Genomic DNA, 24987 nt, shown 5'->3' on the forward strand with positions numbered 1-24987 from the left:
TGCAACAAATCTGTTTGGGGTTAGGTAGGGCACTGAGATTGTTTCAAGGCAAAATTGTGTCTCAAACCATCTTATCTATATTTTCCAGCGGCTTTCAAATTTACCGTATATTTTCAGGTTTACATATGTGGAATATTCCTCTTATGTATAATGTCATTTGTTATTTTGTTATCGTCCTGAATGTGTATGCAAAATTTGTAAACCATCGTTAAGCAGACAGTAATCACTCATATTTTCAGAATTTGTGGACGTAAGGTCTATTTCTTATCAGCAATGCCTTCACCCGGATTTGTGAATAAATTATTACTGCAAAACATGGAGTTTGATTTCTTTAGATGTTTAACAACTCTGTTGGCATACTTGGAGTGATAAGATTGATTATCATAGAAGAGACATTCGTTCCTATGTGCAATGGAAATTATGTTTCAGCTTAACTTATTGAATACTAATAATTCAGCCTATTTCAACGCAACGATGCATTTTGAATTTTAGAATAAATATCATTTCTTTTCATTTATGATATGCATCAAAGTCCTACTGTGTTATAAAATGCAAGAAACAAAGTTAATAGAAGTTATGAATATTATAGCAAGGTTAATTTTATAACTTTTTTTTATCTAATAGGTATCTTATAAATAGATTGAAAAGATATCGTATTAACTTTATAGACATAAGAAGGAAAATGTCAATAATATGCATTTCTTTCGCTTGCCTGAAGGAAATATGAAGATGTGTTTACCCAGGAATATTCATATTTCATGATGGCTTAACCCGAGAGAAATGAAAAAAAAATTAAGGGTAAGTTAATCTTCATATCTTCCGAAGTCAAATGAAACGAATGTTTTATTCAACTGCATATTCTTTGTTTAATATCTGAACAAAAAAAATAGTTTGCATACATTTTCTTTTCTTATCAGCTTGTTTTTATAACTAAATAATTTAATTTTGGATGTAACGCGTCTTCTAATTGGCTGACATTATTGTTATGAGCCCATAGACATAATTTAGTCATGAGACTGTGACGTCATCAACGTTTTTTCATGGTTTTCTACGGTTTAAAATGGAATTTAGAATTAAATTATAAGAAATGACTGTAATATGTTTTCTGTCTATTCGAAATAACATAAAAAATGTGGTGCACACTGTTAAATAACCCGCTACGCGCGTTATTCAGTGTGCACCAAATTTTTTATGTTATTTCTTCATAGACAGAAAAAATATTGTAATATACATGATAAATGAAATTGTCTTATTGCATTTTTAATCATTTTGCTATAAAAAAAATCGAAAAGTTGAAGAATTGAAAAACCGGTTCAGCACGAGTGGACCACGTTAGAAATTTCATCTGATAACCCTTTCGAAGCACCTGAGATCGCGTCTTTTTAAGGTGTTTGTGTTTGTCAGTTCATATCCCTCGATGTTCAGTTCCTAAACGACTCAATTCACAATATTCTTTCTATTATGTGAAATAGAATCAAAAAGTAAATTTATAAAAATATAGATTGCATAGAAATTTGAAACATTGAACAATGACAGTATTTACAAAGGACCACTAAATGTGTGAATGTTATTAAAAAATGTTTATTAGAACATGTAGAAAGAAATAATATTTTTGACATTTCAATCTGAAAATCTTGATTTCAAAAAGATTAAAACAGGTTACATTACTCATTTGACATCAGAAACCATTAAATTAATAACACACAACACAATAGCCAAAGGGAGATAAGCAAAAAACAAATATCAGTCAACATAAAACTACACAGAATTATAAATTGGACAATTATCACTTATATTTTCAAATAAACTTGAAAGTCAGCTTTGTCCTGAACTCCATTACACGCAACTTCGAAGCTGTCCATGTAATACAAACTACAGAGTCCAGTTTTTGTCGAAACAACGTATACTTTGCAACTGTGAGTCATAGAACAATACATCGCACATTCCGACATGATCATTGATGTTAGGATTAGGTTAGCTGGTGTTGTGAGTATCGAGTTATTTGAGACTAACATATATCCATTTCCGCTCTGTTCAAAGGGCAACAATCCTGCAAAAACGATTTCGTGATTACATATGCTAGTTTATTGATAATTACTAAATTAAATCTTAATTTTCGGTAAGAGATGTGACAAATTCTTGCTCGTCTTTTCAGTTTTCGATAGGTCATTCGCGAATGCGTGATTTTTTTTTTTTTTTTTTTTTTTTTTTCATTATGTTAACCTTTGTGTTCACATTTACTAAAAGGAGTAGGTTCAGTAAGATCCCTTTTTGACTCAAAAATATAGCCGTTTGACAAAATTGTAAAAATATAATCTTTTAGCTATTTATTGGAAAGTAGAATGCTTCTGCTACATAAATATAGGCTGTTTTACAATAAAATGCACATATATCGGGTACTAGCATCATTAGATTTTTTTTTAGGATGAACACGGATGCGGCCACTTTCATTTTTGACAAAAACCATCTAAAAAGTTACGTTTTTTTGGCATATTAAGAGATTTTTCATATTTAAGCTTGAATCGGAGCGTTTTTAATGACTAAATCAGTTAAAATTTTTCACTTAAATTAATTAAATCAATTGAAATAGACACTAAAGTGTTTAAAAAGTGTCCTAAATCTTTCGTTAGATGAACCTAAAATTTGAGGACAAAATAGGCCCTTACCGGACCTACTCCATTATAAAAAATTATGAAAGTTTGTGTGTCGTTATTTTTTGCTGTATTATATGTACTAAAACTTTTTATGTGTATTTTTGTTTTCATTTTCTGCTATCTCTGTTGACATATTATTGGCTACATGTACCTTGCCCCAAATACACATCTGAAGTGGTGCTTAAGATTTTAAAAGATATTCTGGATACCTATGCCTATATATATGTAGAATTGAGTCCAAATGTAGAAACTGTTGATTGTTTTCCGCGATAAAAAGACAGAGCAGGGGTGATACTTGTATATGTAAAACTCATATCTTTTCTGAAGTTTCAAATAAAGGTCAAATACTAACAAAAGTGACATATATCTATAAACCATATATGTGTACATTTCGTTCGGTGTATGCACATTATTTTTAAAAACAGATACAGGGCGATATTATTATTTGATAGACAAGATATATTGTGTACTTATGATAATAAAATATGCATTTAAGACGAATTATATATTTTTTGAAATACATGTAATAAAAAATATATTGACTTTAGAAAAAAATGTATAAAACAATAACATTGGAAACACCCCTCCACTTACAAAATGATACACAATTTAATTGTACTTAAATGTAATATTAAAACACTAAATAATCTTAAATAATACTTGAACGTAACTGGGAAAATGTGAGTGATACAAATACTGTTGCTATTTTTGTATAAAACCAGGTTCAATCCAACATTTTCTACTTTAGAAAATGACTGTACAAAGTCATAAATGTAGTCTAGACAATTTATCTACTATGAAGTAATTGCAACAGAAGATTTTTAAATTTTAATCTTTAGCAATATATCCCAAATATCTTATTAAATCTAATTTTAGGAAAACTAAAACATCATGATTTTAACATTCCTACAGAGATTTGCATTGACAGGGGAGATTACTGCAAAAAGGCAGAAATATCACTAAAAATCGAGAAAAAAAATATAATTTGACCGCTTCTATTCAACAGAATGCATTAAATCAACTCATCATTTTGTTCTTAAAATGTCCTGTACCAAGACAGGAAAATGACAGTTGTTATCTTATGGTCCGTTTTTGTGTGTGTTACATTGTCGTTTTGTTTTTTATTTCACTTTGGTGTTTCTTATGTTTCGATGTTTTCCTCTTATAGTTGACATGTTTCCCGCGTTCTAGTTTGTAACCTGGATTTGTTTTCTCTCAATCGATTTATAACTTTCGAACAGCGGTAAACTACTGTTGTCTTCTTTAATGAATTTTTCTTTTTAATTTTATTATGGTCCTTGAAGTTATTAACTTATATAATGTTAATTCTTAGTGACCTAGGCTATGGATACATGAGTAACTTGAAACAGAAATGCGAGAGACATAAAGCTTGAAGAGCCAATATTAGATGTTAGAATATGTTATTTTGCCTATTTTAATGACTCATGTGATATCCTCTTTATATGATTATTGGAGTGCAGTCTGGAAGATGAATATCCGTCTGTTTATAACAAAAATGTATTGATAAAAATAACTCAGGGCATTCTTACGACATATTCATTTTAAAATTGACAAAGCTTCCATTATTTCAAACATACTGCAGACTTTACAACAGGACGTGAGGTTCAACCACCTGGTAGAAAAAATTTACGAAAAAAACAAATTTCCTACCTAGGCAATATTTTAACACTTATATTATGTATTGTGCACCGCAAGATTACTTTTTTTTTCAATTCAATACAGCATTTGATAGATGTATGAAGATGTGGCATGAGACAACTCTCCATCCAAGTCACAATTTAATAAAGTAAACCATTACAGGTCAAAGTACGGTCTTGAACAAACGGGAAACCCAACGGTCTAATCTATACAAAAACAAGAAACACATATGAACCACATAAACAAACCATAATCACTGAACATCAGATTTTTGACTTAGACCAGGTATAATCAATGGCAGTGGGTTTAAACGTTTCAATGTACCAAACATTCACCCTTATCTGAAACAATAGTGTAACGTCACGACATAGAAAGATACCTGTTTTATATACTGATATTCTATAATATCCTCCACAAATCTGGCCGGAATAACCAATACATATGTTATTGCAGTCATAATCCTTTTTATACACAGAGGAAACATCATCTGGTCCGTACTGATACGGGTCATCACCACAAAAACAAGTTTCATAAATCTATAAGAAAACGTTATAGTTAGTAAGCCAGGTACAAACTATGGCAGCGGGTTTAAACGTTTCAATGTACCAAACCTTCACCCTTATCTGAAACAATAGTGTTCAATTTTCGTTTGATGAGTTTGTCAGTTTATTTTCGATGGGTTTGACTGTCTCTCTGGTATCTTTCGTCCCTCTTTTATTATATTTTCAACTGAACAGTTTATATAACTCTGTGCAAATTTTATAAAAATAATACATACAAGAATACATTTCTAATCTGTCTTTAGCCAATTGTCTAACAAATACTGTAGATTCGTCTTTATCCATTGGATACGCACTTTCATGGTTTTCGTGAGTTAAACTAAGATGAATCACGAATTTAGATGTTCAACGAATTTTTAAATGGATATAAAAGGATGAGGGAAGATGATGGTTAATATACACTCTTTCTTAAACCACGCTATTAAATATCCACGAAAATGAAAGTGTTCCTTAATTCACGAAAATTGGTACTAAAGAAAATAAATGAATCCATACTTTACTCTGGTTGGCCTCCTTTTGTTCTGAAACTATGCAAATTAAACAGTCTTGCGTTAATGATTAGGAAGTTCAATACATTTCAACAGCTGTTACTGTGTACAAAAGTTATACTTTTCTAGAATTGCAAACAATAAATATGCCAAGTCTAAAATTATGTATAATATATCAATAAAGGTTATTATAATAAGACTTTACTAATCGAACGTTCTATTATTTCACTTTAAACAATTAGCAGTGTCGAATGTAAACTTACGGAACTTTTTTTTCGAATATATTATTGTTGTAAAAAAGACCGCAACTTGAATATAAGAAACATGTTTGTAATATATATTGTTTATGCATTAACTATCCGGAACCGCATAACCTTTCAGAACGCTTGAGTGTTCTGTTAGTTTGTTATTTTTTTAGTTTTTCATGGTTATTATTGTTTCTTTAAATTGTTTAACATCTCACAGTGGTTGACTACTCTTGCTTTTATTTATTCACTCCTTATTTTATTGATTTTGTATTTACATTAAATCATACATGTAGATCAAATTGTATGATTAAGTGTATGTTCACTTGTGTTAATATGTCTATTGATTGAGTTAAGCTATTTCAATTGATATTTTAAAGTGTGTCTTTATGTGTTGTGATATTACACTGTTGTTTCAGATATAGGGTGAAGGTTGGTACTCATTAAACCGTTTAAGCCCGCTTCATTTGTTTGCATTATTCTAAGTCAGGATGTTCAGTAGTTGTCGTTTACTGGTGTGGTTTATAAGTGCTTCTCGTTTCTCGTTTTCTATATAGAATATACCGTTGGTTTTCCAATTTGAATGATTTTACCTAAGTCAATTTTGGGGCCCTTTATAACTTGTTATCCGGTGTGGGCCACGGCTCCGTGTTTGTGACCTTTACTAGGACCTATGATAGCTTACTTTTAAATATTGTGACTTGGATGAAAAGTTTTCTCATTGGTACCAATACCACATCTTCTTATATCTATTTTGTTTTGTTTTTGCTCATGTTAGTATCTGGAGTTTTTTCTATACTATTGTGTTGTCGTTTAGTTTTCGTCTATCTTTTTTTTCTACAAACAACCTGAAAATGTTAGAACATACGATTTTATAGAAGACAGGGGATTCTAAAAAAGGAACAACTAAACAAATGCGTAAACTATCAGTCGGATGTGAAAAGAAAAGTATCAAAAGCTCAAACACATCAAACGAATATATAACAACTGCCATAGTCTTAACATGGTACATAAATTCTGTTATTAGAGCATGGTAGATTAAATCTGGTTTTATAGCTACATACTACTCTCACTTTTATGACAGTATCATAAAATTCCATTTATTGATAATGATATGTAAACAAAACATCTCGTTTTTTACTTAGATTAAACCGTTGGTTTTCCTGTTTGTATGGTTTTACACTAATCATGTTGGGGCCCTTTATAGCTTGCTCGTTGGTATGAGCCAAGGATCCGTGTTGAAGGCCGTTTTTGACCTATAAAGGTTTACTTGTACAAAGTTTGACTTAGAAGAAGTTGTCTCAATGGCACCCATACAACATCTTACATCTATATAAAATGTCAAAATGTCAAAAATAAGGGTGCAGCAGTCAGCCTTGTGACGTGATCTTAATAACTTTAAAAAAAATTGTCAACACAAAAAAATAAATAGACAGAGCACATCACAATAACAAAATGACGGGATGTGTTAGTACCAAGCCACGTCAAATGGATACTACCAACAATAGACAGAAAAAGTAATATACACAAATACAAACAAAGTATACTATAACACGTTATTAAGATGATAAACTATATCAATAACATCGTGTTTTATTTATGCGGTTCATACGGAATATTTATTCACAAGGCATTTGTATCTTGAGATGAACTTTTTTATGAAAAGGATGACATGTTTTGGTATACAACTGGTTCTTTCTTCTCAGGCATTGACGAATGCAGATATCATTATAACACCTTGCATTATAATTAATTAAACGTGAAATGAAATTATCTAGTTTCTCGTCAATAGGTATGGTATGATTTTCAATTATATAGCTTTCCCTAAAGACCAAATGACGAAAAAACTCATATTTTTGTTTTTGTTTTTTTAACTGAATGAATGAATGATCTTTATTATCATAAACAAACTATATAGTAACAGAGAAAATAATATTATAATAACAACAAATATTGAGTGAAATACAAATTGTTGTTAATTGATATTATAATTTTGTTTGAATTAATAATAGATAAACATATAGTTGTTTTAAACCAAATGGATAGCCTTTTACAGAAATAGTTTTAATAAATCTACACAGTTTCTCAAGCTCAACGCAATTTTGGGTTGAACATATTTGTAAGAATTTAATAACATTTATTTAGTTTTTAACCAATTTTCTTGTTTTGAACATTTAAAGTTTTCCTACACTAATGTGTAAAGTATTTGCGTCTTTTATCTTTGAAATATGTACATGACATGATATCATGGTATGCGTTAGCGATGTCAGCTACGTCACTAAGGTGATACTATCGTCCATATCTTGGAATGTTGTGTCACTTTCCCACTCAATTGGCAAACGGTTATGTTCCCATCTAAATTTACATAAGGTTATTAATAAATTAAATTGGAGAATTGATAAATAGTTTCTAAATCTTGAACACAGCCTTTGGGTGAATGGTTCATTTTTGTTGACTATTTTTGGATGAACTGGTTCATTACTCAGAGATCACATATTCGACCCAAAGTTTTTCTTTATTATGATGTGACCTTGCCATATAATTGACATTTTACAGTCATCAATTTGATATTTTTCATAATGATACCCATTAACTGTCATAGCCATAGTTATGCTTATTATCGAGATTTACATGTGACAGCTTAGAAAAAAAAACACGATATTTGCTCTCTTTTCTGTATTTGCCTTCTTGTAAACGACACTATAAACTAACCATGGTAATTGAAAAAGGGTATCGTTCCAATTTTCCATAGATAATGAAATTGGGGAGGATAGTTGTCTCATTGGTAGCCATACCACATCATCGTATAACATTTTTTTTTCTTCTTGCTTATGGTATAATTGGGGGAGGGGGATCTAGACATTTTAAACGTAATATATGCTTTCAAAACCGAAAATGAACTCTCCTAAATTTTCAAACCACTTTGTCTGACAACCATATGTTAGTATTAGACATGTAGGAACAATCTCCTTATAAAACATATCGAGTAGGCACTAGATTGACACGTTATTCAATCGCCTGATCATCTTTTGATCATTTTTATAATTTTCTTGTAATAATGTCGATTTGCAAATGCCATTGTTTACAATTTTCTAAAAATTTAATCAACAGACATTGTAAATCATAATTAAAAAGCTTAATTTGCTTTTAATTATTATCGATTTGTTTTCGTTAAAAATACAGTATAACTTTATTTTAGCTTTAAAATTGAGAGTGGAAATGGGAACTGTGTCAAATACGAAAAAACCAGAAAACAACCGAAAACAACCAATTGGTTTTGAAGCAAGAAAAAAACGCAGCTGGAGGCGAGTATCAGCTGGCCTGTTACAAAATATGTGTACCAGTTTATTAAAATGGACGTCATACTAAACTCCAATACAAATAAATTAAATGTAATAAAAATCATATACGACTATTTTTTAAAGCCTTGGTCTCTTGGCTTGGGACAGGCTCAAAATTTCGGTCAGTTTAAACATGTACAATGAGAAAAAACACCCAGTAATACACCCTGAAAAACACTATTTAAAAGAAATCCAAGTCCAATGTTAAGCACGAAAGAAAAAGAAAAGAGTAAAAATAGCAAAAACGACAATAAAGAGATTGAAAACAAATGTTTTGTAATAAAAACATTAAGACTTTTTTTTCAGAGTTCGAACAAGGAAATTAGCCTAAAACTTTCTGATGTTTCAACGATAAAAGTCATAAGAGTTGGCATTCTACAAAATGTATATCGTAACTTATGTTGCATCATCTTAATGTAAGCAATAACCTCTTTCCAAGCATACAGAATACCATGAATAAGACATTGTAAGAGTTTACATTCTATATCGTAACTTAGATTGCATCATCTTATTGAAAGCAATTACCTCTGTCCCAGCATACAGGTTACCACGATCTTTACAATAAAGAAGACATCTGTTATTTTCCATATCATTGTGATGTGGTCCATTTATCGGCAGCAAATGTGGCAAAAGTCTGTTGTTTTGTGCATCAATAAAACAACCAACATAATTATGATCACCTTTTTAAAAATTAAAAGACATATGTGATTAGAATTACACAATGATCGATGACCAGAACTGTAAACTTCGGATTTTTTTTCAATTTTTTAGGTTTAATTGCATATAATAGTATATTATCAATTTATAATAAATCAGTTTCACGAGGAGTATACTGAAGTTACAAAAAACACTGTACAACTTGAGTCTTTGTTTTTAACTGTTTGACTCTCTACTATAGAATTCTAAACAATAGGAAGTTTAAGAATAGCAAACTGTGGAAACAGGTGGCTTATTGGTCTCGTTAACCAAAATGTTTTACATTTGTAAATGTGTTCATTATAGTAAATAATGTTGGTGAAAGATGGTATCTTAAACTGTGTAATATAAGAATATGAAAGCTGCCTTAAACATGTAGTTTTAAAAATCTGGAATTTTTAATTGATGTATTTAATCAGAAGAGCATTAGTCTAGGAACCAAGTAAGCCAAAAAATGAACGGTTATATAAATTCGTTTCTAAAAATTGCATTATAAAAGTTGGAAAATGGCTGCCGCGTTAAATTTATCATTTACTTTGCATAGGCATTATTAAGGTCTTAAATCGAAAGAAAGGAATCTAGAGTCGATTAAAATTTTGATTATGAACTTGTATGTGCTATTGAAGTCTTCTATAAAAAATAAAGTGGGGCCAATATTTTACCCTGTATCGTAGAAAAAAAAACAGTGTCCGAACATCTGACAACAATATATAAATCTGTCATGCCAACATCCTAAAACAATATAAATATAATTGTTAAAAAAAACACTTACCAATTACTTTTAATCCACACTGAAAACAGAAAAGAAATATTTTTATTGCAATTACCAATCATATGTTATAGAGGGAAGGCTTTAGGGGGTCCGTTGATATATTAACAACACTTCGATTTTTCGTAAAATTGTAAACAACAAACATAACTTGCTGATAACAGTTAACACTAACTGTAACTATATACAAGTGGGTATAAATGAAAAAGGGGACCGCAATAAACTTAACTTTTTATACATTGTGACTTGGATGAAGAGTTGTCTATTTGGCACTCAAACCACATTTCCTTATTTATATTAAAGATCTCCTGAGACAGTTACATTTATATATATCATGTATACGCTGTTTATGTTTTTCTTTTGATGGAGCATTGCAAAGAAAGATATTAACAGCAAATTAATTGTGGGTAGTGTGAATCTTGAAAATTCTTGTAAACAACAGTAATCAGAAATAAATTACACGTATGTCAAAAACAGTGAACACTCTAAGTTTCAGGTAAAGGAAAGACCATGTACCTTCAAAAGTGGAAAGGGTTTATGGTCTTTTCCTAAAAAATATTCTGATCATCAATTTGATTGAAAAATATTCTTTTCAAACAGGTGACAAAAAAAAATAAACTGAATCCAGATTTTGCCCACTCAGAAACTATCTACTCAGACAAAAAAAAACATTACCCCCGAATTAAAGTAAAATGATTGCTCCATAACAGACAACATGAGTCCCATTGTCATATAACAATTAACATTGCGAATTTTAACAAAACAAATAACATGCAGTGGGTTGAAAACAGTTAACTGTTATATATATATTCCAAATCCCAGTTAAGGATGTACTTAGGTGAGGTTTTGGAATTTGTGTCAAATGTTCGGACTCCTTGGTGTTTTTCCATACAATACAATGTAAAATGTTTTGCCCCATAACACCCATTTATTTTTTCATATAAGACTTAATAGCTCAAGATAGGTCATTTACCAAAATTTTAGAAGATTCTTAATTCTGTTTCTTTTGTTCTGAGACGTAATAATACCAATGCAAATATAAGGTAAAAGTCCGAGTCAGCCTTTTCCCGCCATATTTTAAATCTCAAATATCTCGAAAAGGAGGTCCATGACCATCAATATTTTTAGCTTATTTTATTCCTTAATTGATGCTCTACCAGCTTATAGTATCAATTTTAACTTCTTAATTTATTAATTTTCACCTAACCTCACCTAAGTACATCCTTAACGACACCTTGAAATAGCCCAAAACAGTTTAAAAGAAAAATGTTTTCCCCCTTTATTCATTATAAAAAATATGTATTTGAAATAGGAGAACACTTTACCATACCAAAAACATGTCACAATGAAATGTATCAAAGTCTGTCAGTTTGCAAAGGATAGTTTCAAATAATGGAAAATGTTCATACTTTATAATGTATGGCAATTTTTAGTTTAAAGTTTGTTATTTAGGGGAGAACAACACAATCTGTCCCCAGCAAGTCAAAAAAGCATATATAACGATGTATATTCAGTTTAACCATTTCGATTTAATGCTTATCTTCTGAAATCTTAAAAAAAGTTTACAATCACCTTATAGAATATAATATAAAAACAATCATTGGGCGGGTTTAGAATGGTACCTAAAACGGAGTACAATCGACTTATAATCTCTCATACAACGTATTCGCAAACAACATTTGTATTCGCACTGAAAATGATAATAATTTTTAAATTAATTAACGGACAGTTTTAGATTATTAATTGGTGGTTTCTTTACGTCCAGTAGTTATTATTCTATGCATGTTTAGAAAGAGAACAACATAACAATAAACGCAATAAGTATGTTAAAGGCCATTAAAGGTCGGGAATTTGAAACAATCACTAGGCAATTGGGGCATATCAGATGGAGACATACATTTTGTATTCAAAAAGACCGAATCATTACCTCTGTAAAAAATAGTAAACGGCTTCTACGCGTATAAAGAGGTTGTTTGCATAGTTTAGTATACTAGTGTCAATATTACATGTGTGCACTCTTTCTTTGACATTTGAAAGTGTAGTCGATATTTTGGAATAAGTCAATGTAAGGCTAAATTTAACGTTAAATAATACCAATCTCTATCTCATGTGTTTTTATCAAAAATTTAATTTCACATTGGAATGATAAAGCCAAGGATTGCTGAGGTTGGAGCAAAAATTATCGTCCGTGAAGGCTTTGCAAAAAGTCATTTACATTTACTGCTGTGACCGCAAAATGTAATTTATTATAACAACGCAATATAATTTCCTGTTAATCGGGATTTTTTTAAACACTATGGAGTCCTTTCTAGAAGAAACGGGCAACTGGCGTACATATTTTAAAGCAGAATATCCTTGATGGTTTTTATGTTTCCGATATTCGATCATTTTTAAACTTATTTTATAATTGATTTGGGAAACAATTATAAGTCACAAACATAATGAGAGAAACGATGGAATCAACTTCAAGTGGAGATAGATTGCATTACCGTCTCCTGCTTTGTATGTACATCACTCCATGCGATTCCACACTCGTTATCTTAAAAAAACAAAACTGTCGTACAATACTTTTTTTGAGAAAAAAATAGTGTTTTAAAGTTAAATTAATCTAAATATAATTTGTTTAACTATGATTCGATTGATAAATAAAGAGTTACCTTAATTGAATTCACAATTTCAGCCAAAGACAACAAGACAATACAGTTTATAATCATCCTTTTTTCCCGTGTTACAATGACAGAAAAATAATTGTGTAATATAATACCCAGACACTCCAGACAATCCAAGACAAGCTTAGATGTTTGCTGATTAATTATTCAATGAGAAATAATTACTTCTTTACCGTTTAGTCATTTGCAAGAAAAATTATCAATTTTAAATGTGCAAACAATGAATTTTATTCAATAAATTCGATAAGACTTGAACGGTTGGGTGGTTACAAATAAGAAGATGTAAAATTCTTGTCAATGAGACATCACTACACAAAAGATCAAATGACAAAGATATTAATCACAGTATGTCACTGTGTATGTCTTATTCTTTTGTCTTATGTACTAACATTATTCCCAAGAAATTTTAAAACCATACTTTTAAATTTGAGCTTTATTGAACACCAGAATATACAACATGTCAAGTTTTTTATTGGTTTAAAAAAAAAAACAAAAAAAAAAACAAAAATAACCATTATTTTTTTGCAACAATAAAATCATCGAACTAAAATGACAGTTTTCCGATAACCTAACATTCCTTACTTATCAAAATAACAACTTAACTATACCGGAGTTGATACACTACATCCTTTGTAATATAAAAGATACACTATAAACAAGCCCATCATAATAGTCTTGAAACAATTTGGCATCGATGGTCGAGTGGTCTAATTAGTCGAACATAGATCATTTTTAATTTTTTACATTCAGTGACCACCCGGAATGGTATCTCTTATCTGTCCTTGTCTAAACTATAGGATTGTACACATGGCTGTTATAACCATAGAAAGCTGTTTAAAATTTGGCAAGTGGACATCGACACATGCAAAACATGCGGTCTATATTGCCCTACATGTATGCCCTATGATGATCCCAATACGGAACTTTGTAAAGGATACTTTCACAACACTTTTATTGAATATCCTTATTGTTGTGAATTTGATAACTTATGAGGAACGGATATTTGGGCACCGAGGTTATGCAAAAATAATGAGCACCAAATTTTTTTTCTGAGTGTGGTTAGATTATGCATCTTGAAAACGAGCGATACTGTAGGGTTTCATGATAAAGCTATAGATACAATGAGACTTTTCAATTTTACTATTCAAAAATATACAGAATATACATATACTTATTACAATATGAAACATGAAAAAGCTGACTACGTTTAGAATTTGATATAAAAAAATATTGTTTAAACACATGATATTACTATCATATTGATTACAATTATTCAAATATAGAAAGGGTCTTCATCAAATGACATGACCAAAGGGTGTGTTTAATATTTGTTGATCATAAATTCTTTTATAACCTCATGTAAATAAAAATAATATCTCGACGGACGTATATACGAAAAAAAATCGTTATACTCTGTACATCTCAAAAACTGCACCAAGGAAGTATGTGTCTTTGTGTTTTTATATAAAGAGTTGATAAGAAATTTAAATGATAAAAAAACATATGTAGTCGAAATACTGTGCTAGTCAGACAACACCCAAGCTGCAAGTTCGAATCCCATACATGGCCGGTGCACTCTACTCCAATCTTGATTGACTATTACTTTAAGTTTTCCTACCGAAAGTCGGTGATTCTCTTCGTGGATAAAAACTATATGCTTACTGACCGCCACGAAAAGACACAATAGTGTTGAAAGTGGCTAAACACCATGGCTCTTACTGAAAAAATCAGCCTCCTGCAAACATTTGCTGCAAGTCTGCTGCGAACTTGCTGCAGACTTGCAGCGAACACAGAGTCCGTGTTTGCAGCGTGTTTGCTGCAAATACGCTGCAGGTCTGCTGCAAACAATTTACCATGCAAATGAGTGTTTGCTGCAGACCTGCTGCAAACATGTATATGCAAATGAGTGTTTGCCGCAGACCTGCTGCAAACATATTTATGCAAATTAATTTTTCTCCTGCGTGTTTGCTGTAGACCTGCTGCAAACATGTATATGCAAATGAGTGTTTGCCACAGACCTGCTGCAAACACATTTATGCAAATTAATCTTTCTCTTGGGTGTTTGCTGCAGACCTGCGGCAAACATTTTTATTCAAATCAATCTGTTATTCAATTAACCAATGTCATGTTGTGTACACACCATTTTATCTATATTACACAGCAAATTCTAAAAAAGTTATGTTACATCTATTCATAAAATAGTTCAATTACTTTATCATTTGAAAAATTATAGCACAAGTTTATACCTTTCAACATGTTAAATAAGTTAAATTAATTCCAAGAATGTTCTCAAATGAATTACATGCATGAATCTGAAGTTAAAAAAAGATTTATTTGAAATTTACTTTGCGCATATATATATATATATATATATATATATATATATATATATATATATATATATATATAATAATATTTTTCAATTTGCAAACTACATTTCACATCAAATAATAACAGTTCGTTAAAATATTGTCACTAGCGCTTTCATGCCTTCTGACAATCTTCAGGCGACGTTTTAACAATGTCCTTGACGACACTGCCGTTGGTAACGTTTATTACGTTACAATAACGGTAAGGGGAGATAAATCAAACGTGTTTACGTAGATCCGTTTAATTTTGGCTGAAAGTCATTTATAAAGTGTGCTTCCTTTGCCAGTCTTTTATATTTGTTCGATTCGTTCATTTTATAGAACGGATATACGGTAAATTTTCCACTACTGCACGTTTCGAAATGTTCGCTCACATCTTGCATTCGTGTGGATGGATCTCGTATCTGCTGTCTGTGAACACGAATGCAAGATGTGAGCGAACAAGAAAATTCAGACTTTTTTTTTACTTGTATTTTATAAATTTCTGTAATGAACACCAATAACCACCTTTCCCCTATTAGAAATAACAAAAATTATCTGACAATGAAACCATGATATTGTTTTCTTATTCAAAAATGGCTATAGGACTTGTAGATCTTAAGTGAAAACAAATTAATTTAAATGATTGATTCGTTTTTAATCATTTCCTAGATTCTGATGACTTCAACCATTCGGATTTGGACGAAGAGCACAAAATGTGTGTATATCTTTAAGATATTTAAAAAAGAAAACAAATTTTTCGAAAGAAAATTAAAATAGAGGCAGGCTATACCGATTAGACGGTCAGACTCAAAAGTCAAGAACAAACTGACAAAACAATGGCACAAACATAGAACGACCAAATGAGACAATAAACACTACAACGAAGACAAATACCGAGTGATATTTCTCTGCATTTTGTTTCAATTAAAAGGTTCTAAAGTCAAATTATTCATGTAATTGTTATCCATTAGTTCTTACTTCATGATGAAATAAACGCTCGAAATAGATCCTGTATGATTTGTAATGTATCACACAATGTTTCAAATTACTCATACCAACTGCAGTATCGTGTTTCACTGAATATCTGAATTACTCGATTGGTTTGGTTTGCCCGTATAGTAGAAAATATATGTGTTATAAATTACCAAAATGCAAGACGTTTTGATTCAACATTCACGTTTAATTTTGATGAAGATAATTGTTGCTGGTTTTTTTTAGATGATGCTTTATTTTGGGATTTTTCTTTTTTTCTACCATAATTATGATCCAGTTGTACAAGCTGTTCACTATTTTAATCCATGCATCTTTTTTGACCTTATATATAGCTTGACCTTATATATAGCACACAAAAAAAAAAATGAATCATATGCTCTTTTCATGTCGGTTGCGATATGACACAGTCTCTTTTTAACATTGCAATATAGCAAAAAAGAAAGGTTTAAACCTAATTATATAAAAAGTTCGTTCCTATGTTACACTGTTACACCACTGTCCCAGATATAGCGAAGGGTTGGGATACCGCTTATATGTTTAACACCGCCACACTTTGTATATTAGTGTCTGTGTCTAGTCAGGAGCCTGTAATTAAGTGGTTGCTGTTTGTTGGTGCGTTACATATTTGTTTTTCGTTCATTTTTGTACATAAATAAGCCCGTAAGTTTTCACACTTAAACTGTTTTACATTTGTCCCTTGGGGGCCTTTTCTAGCTGATTATGCGATAAAGATATGCTCATTGTTGAAGGCCGTACGGTGACAATTTCTGTGTCACCTGGTCCCTTGTGGAGAGTTGACTCATTGGCAATCACACCAAATCTTTTGTCATTTTTATGACATGTTTCTACTGTTGCACATCAACTTTTTACTGAAACACGTATTTGTAACAAAAGATAAGAACTATCATTTGATGTACAGGTAAAGGAAATCAAAACATTCAAATTTAAACGTTCATTTAAATATGTTATTTTTTTTTCATTTGCGGGTTTGAAAATTACCGCATATTAAAACCGATAAGTATATGTTTTTAGATAAAGTTATATTTCAATGAGAATAATATTAACAATTTCACAATTATTTTCTTTTTCAGAAAAAAATGTTATAAATGACTAGCTGGAATGTATATGCGAAAATATGTGTTTCGTTTGAACATTACTATGTTTAATGTACAAAAGACATGTTAACCGAAAACATCCGCAATCGTAATGTCTACCACAATGGACATTTAATAGTGTCCATCCTGTTTGGTGGCGAATTATCAGATTAATACAGATAAATTGTAAGAAAAATAATTACTTAAAAACTAAACAAATGCCATTTATATATTCCATCTCTAAAGGGGTAGTGAAAAACAATATGTTATATATTTTTTTTCTCCATTGTTTTAATTTTCTAGAAGAACAAACCTAAGAACAGATAACATTCAGTTGCAACATCTGTTTTTCTTATTTGCATATGAAGTGTCTCTGCAATTACTCATCCTGTAAATGTATTGTTGTTCTATAATAATGTTTGTATTGTTATATTTTGGCTTTGCTAACATGCTTTGTCTATATGCCTTCTGATGTGCCTTTGGTTATGTGGTTCTTTAACTATTCATCCCGTCATTGTGTAAGTGTGCCAGAGTTGGTTCACATATTTGTTTGTTTTATTAAAATTAAGATAATAACAAAATGTTGACTGATGTACCTGTATATATTTTGTTTACATTTGTCCTAATATATCTGTTTGTTTTGTTCACAGATCGTTGTCAAAATAGCTCTGCGATTGTCCTGCAAGTGAGAGTTTAGCGAACTATAAAACAAGGTTTAATCTATCATTGTTTACTTAAGAAAATGACAGTGCCATGTCAGGAATATAACTGTTGTTATCTATTCGTTCAATGTGTTTATCTTTTGATTTTGCCATTTGATTAGGGTCTTTCTGCTTTGACTTGTTCTCGGAGGTCAGCATTTTTGTGATTTTACTTTTTACCAACACAATCATTAAAAGGTACTACATGATTGACACATTTATTGATACGTACATATTTATGTGATTAAATAGCTCATCAATATGACTATAGTGACACTGAATTGGAAAACAAACTGGAAATAAATATCTAAAAAATGTTCAACACAGATTTTTTAGATTTTTTTTATTAAATTACAATTGAGGCATTATCATGATGAGGCATTTTTTCTTCAAAAATTTTAAGGTCATTCATTTATTATTAATTATAGAGGTTTGTACTTACAAATAGTAAACAAATATACCTTTTAGAAGAACTATTTTATTCTTTTTGTAAATCTAACTTGACAAGCAATATGAAAAGTGACACTATTTTTTTAATTTTAAACATTGTAATGTGAAGGATAAAAAAAAATTCTACATGTTTGTGGGCGGTCAACCCTTCATTAACCTAAAATGCAATTACATGACACAATATCAAACTTGGTATCAATATGCTTAAATTACAAGATCGTTTCAAGACAAAATAGCATCTAAAACACAAACAATACACAAACAACACCAAAATAAGAGAACATTAGTGAAAACAAATTTAAAGTCAATTGAATCTTACAGATAGATCATAATCTTCTTGACATTTGTATCAATCATCACATGTCAATAGGATTTAGTGTAATGAGGTAATAAACACTAATTTTTTAAATAAAATATATATAAATACTCACTAAATAACATATAAGATTAAACATATTTACTTTCCTTATCTCTCATTAGCAGAAATGAAAATGTTATCAATTATTGTAACTATTCTCAAAAATTCTGTATAAAGTAAATGAATCACAATTTGATAATACTATGTTTTAAGATTAGGTTACCACGAAGAATAATGTTCGATTATTTCTGCACTGAGTGTTAATCCTACTGTTTGCAAATCTAGACTTAAGAATTCAATGAGCACAAAAACGCGATTTAAAAAAAAAAACATGTGCTTATTAGTCATGTCAATCCGCCATGCCGCACTTAGTTTAATTGGATATGTATAAATAAATATAGCCAGATGACACCAATTCACTTTAGTACTGTAAGTTTTAGACATTTTTGTGTATTAGTGGGTTTTTTCAGGCTTATTTTACATTCATTTCATCAAATAAACTTTGAATTCCTGTACGTCCTGAACCCCGTCACACATAACAGTGTAGTTGTTATGCAAACTGCACTGTCCTGTTGCTGTGGAAATCACAAACAGTTTACAGTTGTCAGATATGTAGCAATACCGTGCACATTCAACTTTACTTCTTGATGTCAGGACTTGGTTAGACGGTGATGTAAGTATCGTCCTATTTGAGATTAACTGATACTGCAATTTTTCCTCTTTATATGGTAGATATCCTGTAAAAAACATTTACAAAAACAGATTTTATTTAGATTGCTATTTAACGTGTTTGTTTGATAACCATCAATCATAAATCAACTGATATAAATCGAAAACCTGACAGCCACTTATTGTAATTATAACTATTTCCCATTGAAGATTAAGCTGAATGTGATTATGTAAATAGTAAAAGGCTAAGGTCCAACTTTGAATCAATACAAAATACTGCAAATATTCTAGTTCAACTTTCACGATAAAATTAATGCAAATCGTACTAAGTATTGATATATTATTTATTTCTGAATAGCAGGACCCATTCAACTCATTGCTGCCTTTAATTTCGCCCTTCTCTAGAAGTTACTTTGAAACCATTGATGTTGTGTTTGTGCTGTGATTTATATGTTTCCAATGGATATATATGCTTTTCAAAATAGAGGCGAAAGATACAGAAAGTTCATTCAAAACTCATAAGTCAAAAAAAAGTTACAACGACATAGATAGATAAAATATAAAGACAACAAACATATAATAGTACACGAAGAGTTCAAATTGGTCCAAATTTTTCGGTGTTTTTGAAATCTTGAAATTATTTACAAATTTCGCATATATATTCTTGTGATTATACTATCAAGACAAAATAGATATTTTTTGACACCTTCCTTTAAATCTTACGAAGTTATGACCAGTCACATAAGCGTTATTGCATTTAAAGGTTAATTTTGTTTAAAAAAAAATCCCTTATTTTAATTGTCTTTTGGCATAATTAACCATGGCCGCTATCCACGATCCAATGGTTTTTATATTAATGAATTCCTTTTTAAAATTGGAATCTTTTGGTTACAAAAAATTTTGGATCGTAGGTGGCGGCCGAGGATTGCCCAGTGCGTTTACGTCTGAAAATTGCACACAATCTTTTTATTTTGACAAAATGTCCAAAATGAACTTACTTTGGAGAATATTTTGTACTCTTATGAAAAGAACTGATTTATTTCGCATGAAGGCTTTTGCAATAAACTCATTTACAAATCAAATTGTGACCTTTTTGATATATTATGATTAAGTTGATATTTTTGGCCATTTTGTGACATATGTGAACCTTGTCCAACATAGAAAAACTAAAAACTGTGCGACAGAAACCACAATCAAAATCCCAGATACCCAAAATGTAAGGTTAGAAGTCCATGTTTCACATGTGGCATCTGTCGTCTTACATTAAAGTTTGATAAATCGAATGTGTAAGGTTATAATTAACGTTTGCAATCCTTCATATTTCTATCTATTAAACTTGTTGACAAATAAACGGTTTGTAGTAGAATTAATGTTAAAGGCATATATTCCATTATATTATTACCAACTGAAATAGAGAAAAAAAAAACATTGGAATAAAAAATAACACTTGAATTTGAATCCGACTCAATATACGAGGACAGTTGAGTCGTTTGTGTTTTCTCTTATTTTTGAGATATTGAGATAAGACGTGGCACGGTACTTGTCTATCCCAAATTCATGTATTTGGTTTTCATGTTACATTTGTTATTCTCGTGGTGTTTTGTCTGATGATTGGTCTGTTTCTGTGTGTGTTGCGTTTCGGTGTTGTGTCGTTGTTCTCCTCTTATATTTAATGCGTTTCGCTCGGTTTTGGTTTGTTACCCCGATTTTGTTTTTTGTCCATGGATTTATGAGTTTTGAACAGCGGTATACTACTGTTGCCTTTATTTACAGAACGTGAACAAAAACAGATACAGAACTTTGATTGAGATATGGATTTTATCTTACCTAGAGTAGCCACATCACAAATGGGTTTTATGTTCGTTTTTTTCTGACAATATGGTTTAGAAAGCAATGCTCTTTTAAAAAAAGCTTTGTAAGAAATAAAAACTAACAACGATGATAATTCTATCTAGAAGCACATCCAAGTTTCATGTACAATTAGATTGTCATTTCTTTCTTTTCTAAAAAGTTATTAACACCAAAAAAAAGATTCAATTGGACCAAAACAAAATATTGTCCTTTTTCTGATAGAACTTACAACATGTGGATTCATTTTTTTTTCGTGGGTACCAATTTTCGTGGATTAAGTGCAACTTACTTGTTCTTGGATATTTATTTTTGTGGTTTGGTCCAATTCTTCATACAGTCCTATAGAACATTTGTGTACTGTTAAACAGTTAATTGCTTTGTTCAACTGTACCAACAAAATTAACTAAAATTGGTATCCATCGAATTATAATGAATCGTTTGACCGTGAAATGAGAAATACAAAATATTTAATGATAATTTTCAAAAAAAAAAAAGAAATTACACACGTTGACGATTCAAATCCCTTACCTGTTTTATACACAGACATCCTCCAAAATCCCCCACACATCTGACCAGAATCGCCATAACACTCCATATCACAATCATAATCCTGTACGTATTTATCAGGACAGTGTTGATAAGGGTCATCTCCACAATAGCATTCGAAACCATACTAAAAATTATTAACTATGTTAATTCGGTTAAGGTCAATAGTATGTACATTTGAATTCAACAAGACTGTTCATGACTGACGACGATTTGAACTGTCAAAATATGGTTCCAGATTAGTGTTTACTAGTGAACTGGTTACCACATAGATAAAAAAAATCAATCTTTTGATGGATATATAATTGATATTTTAAGAATCAACTCATCATACCTCTTCAAACCATATTTATTTATTCTAACATAAAATCATAAATGTGTCGTGGTGAACAAGTCGGCGCCGCAGCCCACCACTCCATTTATATTCACAAAAATATACAGTTTTTGTTGTATTTCTCATAATGTTAATTTTATTCAAAAATATAGTTTTATAATCTTTACGTATTCTGATTGAACTCAGAATTAGCTTTGATAATGACTACAATGATATTGATGGGATGAAGGTGAGTTTGCAATGGTGTTTTTTTTTTTGTATTCTATTATCGTCTTTTGCAGATAATATAAGCTACATAGTGTGCTTGTAACCTAATACGGTATATATGGGGTCAGTAAATTTCATATTACTGACTCCATATTTACCGTATTACCTCACTAGCACACTGTGTAACGAATTTATCTTACCGACTATCTTAACATGTGAAATACAGACTAGTGGCATATCATAATGAGCAAGACTTCGATACTGTTAGTATTAAGAAACTAGCTACTTGTTTTATGAATTTATTCCATCTTAATCATCAAATTCTACGTCTGTTGAAACGGCCTTTACGATTTTTTCTCAGTACCTTTTTGCTTTTATAAAGGGAAGAAACACCAATACTAACTGTGTATGAAATAATCCCCGCCTCCCTACTAACCTAATACCAAATAAACACGGTCTCCACCAGGACGCGTTTAACCCGTCATATTCCCAGAAATGTATAGGAGGTAAGATAAAGCTGAATATCTCCCCATTGACATGCAAGTTTACCTCATATTCGTGAAGGGGTTGTTTACTTGATATATCCAACGTGTAAGGTAAAAGTCTGGACACTAAATCATCGCTGTATTAAATACCGATACATACTGGTTCCCCTGTGCCTTTATCAACGTTACCTCTTTATAAGGTCTCATGTGTTTGAAGAATTTTGTTTATATAATTTAGTCAACATGTAACTTGTGTCGTACTTTATCTTCAAAAAGATGACAATAATTTTGTAACAAAAATCAGATTTCATCGAAGTGCCACTTATCTATGTGCTAATTGGTTCAATTGTCAGAAGACAAACAATAACCCACGAATGTGCGACGTACTTCACTATACGATGATGTAAACGGGATATTTGCAATACAGTTAATAGTTAATATTAATAGACTACTAATAGTTGATATTAACCCACTTTCAAAATGTTATGCTGTAACTCATAAAATGTAAAATGATTTTCGTACATAGACTGTTGCAAACAAAAAGGAAGAACTAATTTCGGAAGCAACTGTATATAGATGGTTTCATGACAGCGCAAATATAACCTTTGTGGTTTTTTTTTTTTATTTCTGTTGACATGTGTTTTGAATAATAGTTATCAATGTACCAGGCTTATAATTTCATACGCAAGACGCACGTGTCGTCTACATAAGACTCATTAGTGACGTTCTGATCAAAATATTTAAACAGCCTAACAAGTACATAGTTGAAGAGCATTGATGACCCAACATTTCCAAAACGGTTGTGCAAATACGGCTACGGTTATATATGCCTGGGATAAGAAAATTAGTATTTCGAGTATTTGGAGTACTCTTGCAAACAGAAAATCTATCAAAATGACCATATATTAATTGAACGTAAACATTATTTTTGTAAGTCTTTCATAATAAAATAAATTTAACTATTTTGTTTGGCATATTGTTAGAAAACTATTTTAATTAAGTGAGAGCCTGGAAATAATAAATTTCTTCCGGAATTGAAGTACTTTTCTCAGATGTCTTTTTCCTTCAATCAAAATATTGTCTAATTACGTGTGTAATATGTTAAATTATCTTTGCATTACTACACCAATACCTGTGTTCCAGAGTACATATATCCCTTTTCTTTACAGTAAAGCAAGCACATATTGTTTTCTGTATCTGGATGATATCTGCTCAACAAGTATTGATGTGGAAACAGTCTTTGAGATACTGTATCAATAAAACATCCAACATACGCATTGTTATCTGTGCAAAAGACATTTAAGTTACTGCATACGTTTAACACGAAGATATTGGTAATTACTGAATGACTAGATACATACATTTACAATGGTTACCTTCCCTTGAGGTTAAATACTGAGGAAACATAATTTACTTAAGGATGTTTACTCCTTTTTTGTATGCCAGCTTTTCTGAATCCTCTGGTTTTATCCATATACAAATGTAGTACCATTAAAAAGAAATTGCCCACTGACTTTTCTTGTCATAATTTGATTACATATAGGTTAAAAGGTCTTCTGTGAAAATGTTATCAAATCCTTGTTATTATTTCATCTTTTTAAAAGGTAAAGTGTATGAAAAATCTAGAGAGAATTGTTTCCCGCCAAATTTTCTTAGGCATATACCTCGAAAACAAGCACATCGACCCTATCTTTTTTATGCTTTTTTAGTTTCTTTATTTCCAAACAATCAATTTATAACAGTCTCTATCAAAGCTTGTTATTTTGAAACAGAGTAGCGAACATCCTTAAGAAGATTAAATGTACTCTAAAATATGAGTATCGAAAATTTGCATTATATGTACAATACGTTTAATTCTCCCTCCTAG

The 24987-nt window shown here is 30.7% G+C and overlaps 2 protein-coding genes across 2 annotated transcripts; both read right to left on the reverse strand.

Annotated features, from left to right (window-relative positions):
- Positions 1-1642: 1642 nt before the first annotated feature.
- On the reverse strand, positions 1643-9611 carry LOC143081882 (sialate:O-sulfotransferase 2-like). The gene is made up of 3 exons (XM_076257541.1): positions 9473-9611; positions 4693-4849; positions 1643-2050 (listed from the first exon to the last, which is right to left on the reverse strand). The coding sequence occupies exons 1-3, from the start codon at positions 9533-9535 to the stop codon at positions 1791-1793; spliced, it is 480 nt and encodes a 159-aa protein (XP_076113656.1). The 5' UTR covers positions 9536-9611; the 3' UTR covers positions 1643-1790.
- A 9742-nt stretch (positions 9612-19353) lies between these two features.
- On the reverse strand, positions 19354-24391 carry LOC143081883 (uncharacterized). Its single transcript, XM_076257542.1, has 3 exons — positions 24253-24391; positions 22077-22221; positions 19354-19765 (listed from the first exon to the last, which is right to left on the reverse strand). The coding sequence occupies exons 1-3, from the start codon at positions 24301-24303 to the stop codon at positions 19512-19514; spliced, it is 450 nt and encodes a 149-aa protein (XP_076113657.1). The 5' UTR covers positions 24304-24391; the 3' UTR covers positions 19354-19511.
- Positions 24392-24987: the final 596 nt, after the last annotated feature.

This window comes from Mytilus galloprovincialis, chromosome 7 (genome assembly GCF_965363235.1).
Source record: "Mytilus galloprovincialis chromosome 7, xbMytGall1.hap1.1, whole genome shotgun sequence".
NCBI lineage: Eukaryota > Metazoa > Mollusca > Bivalvia > Mytilida > Mytilidae > Mytilus > Mytilus galloprovincialis.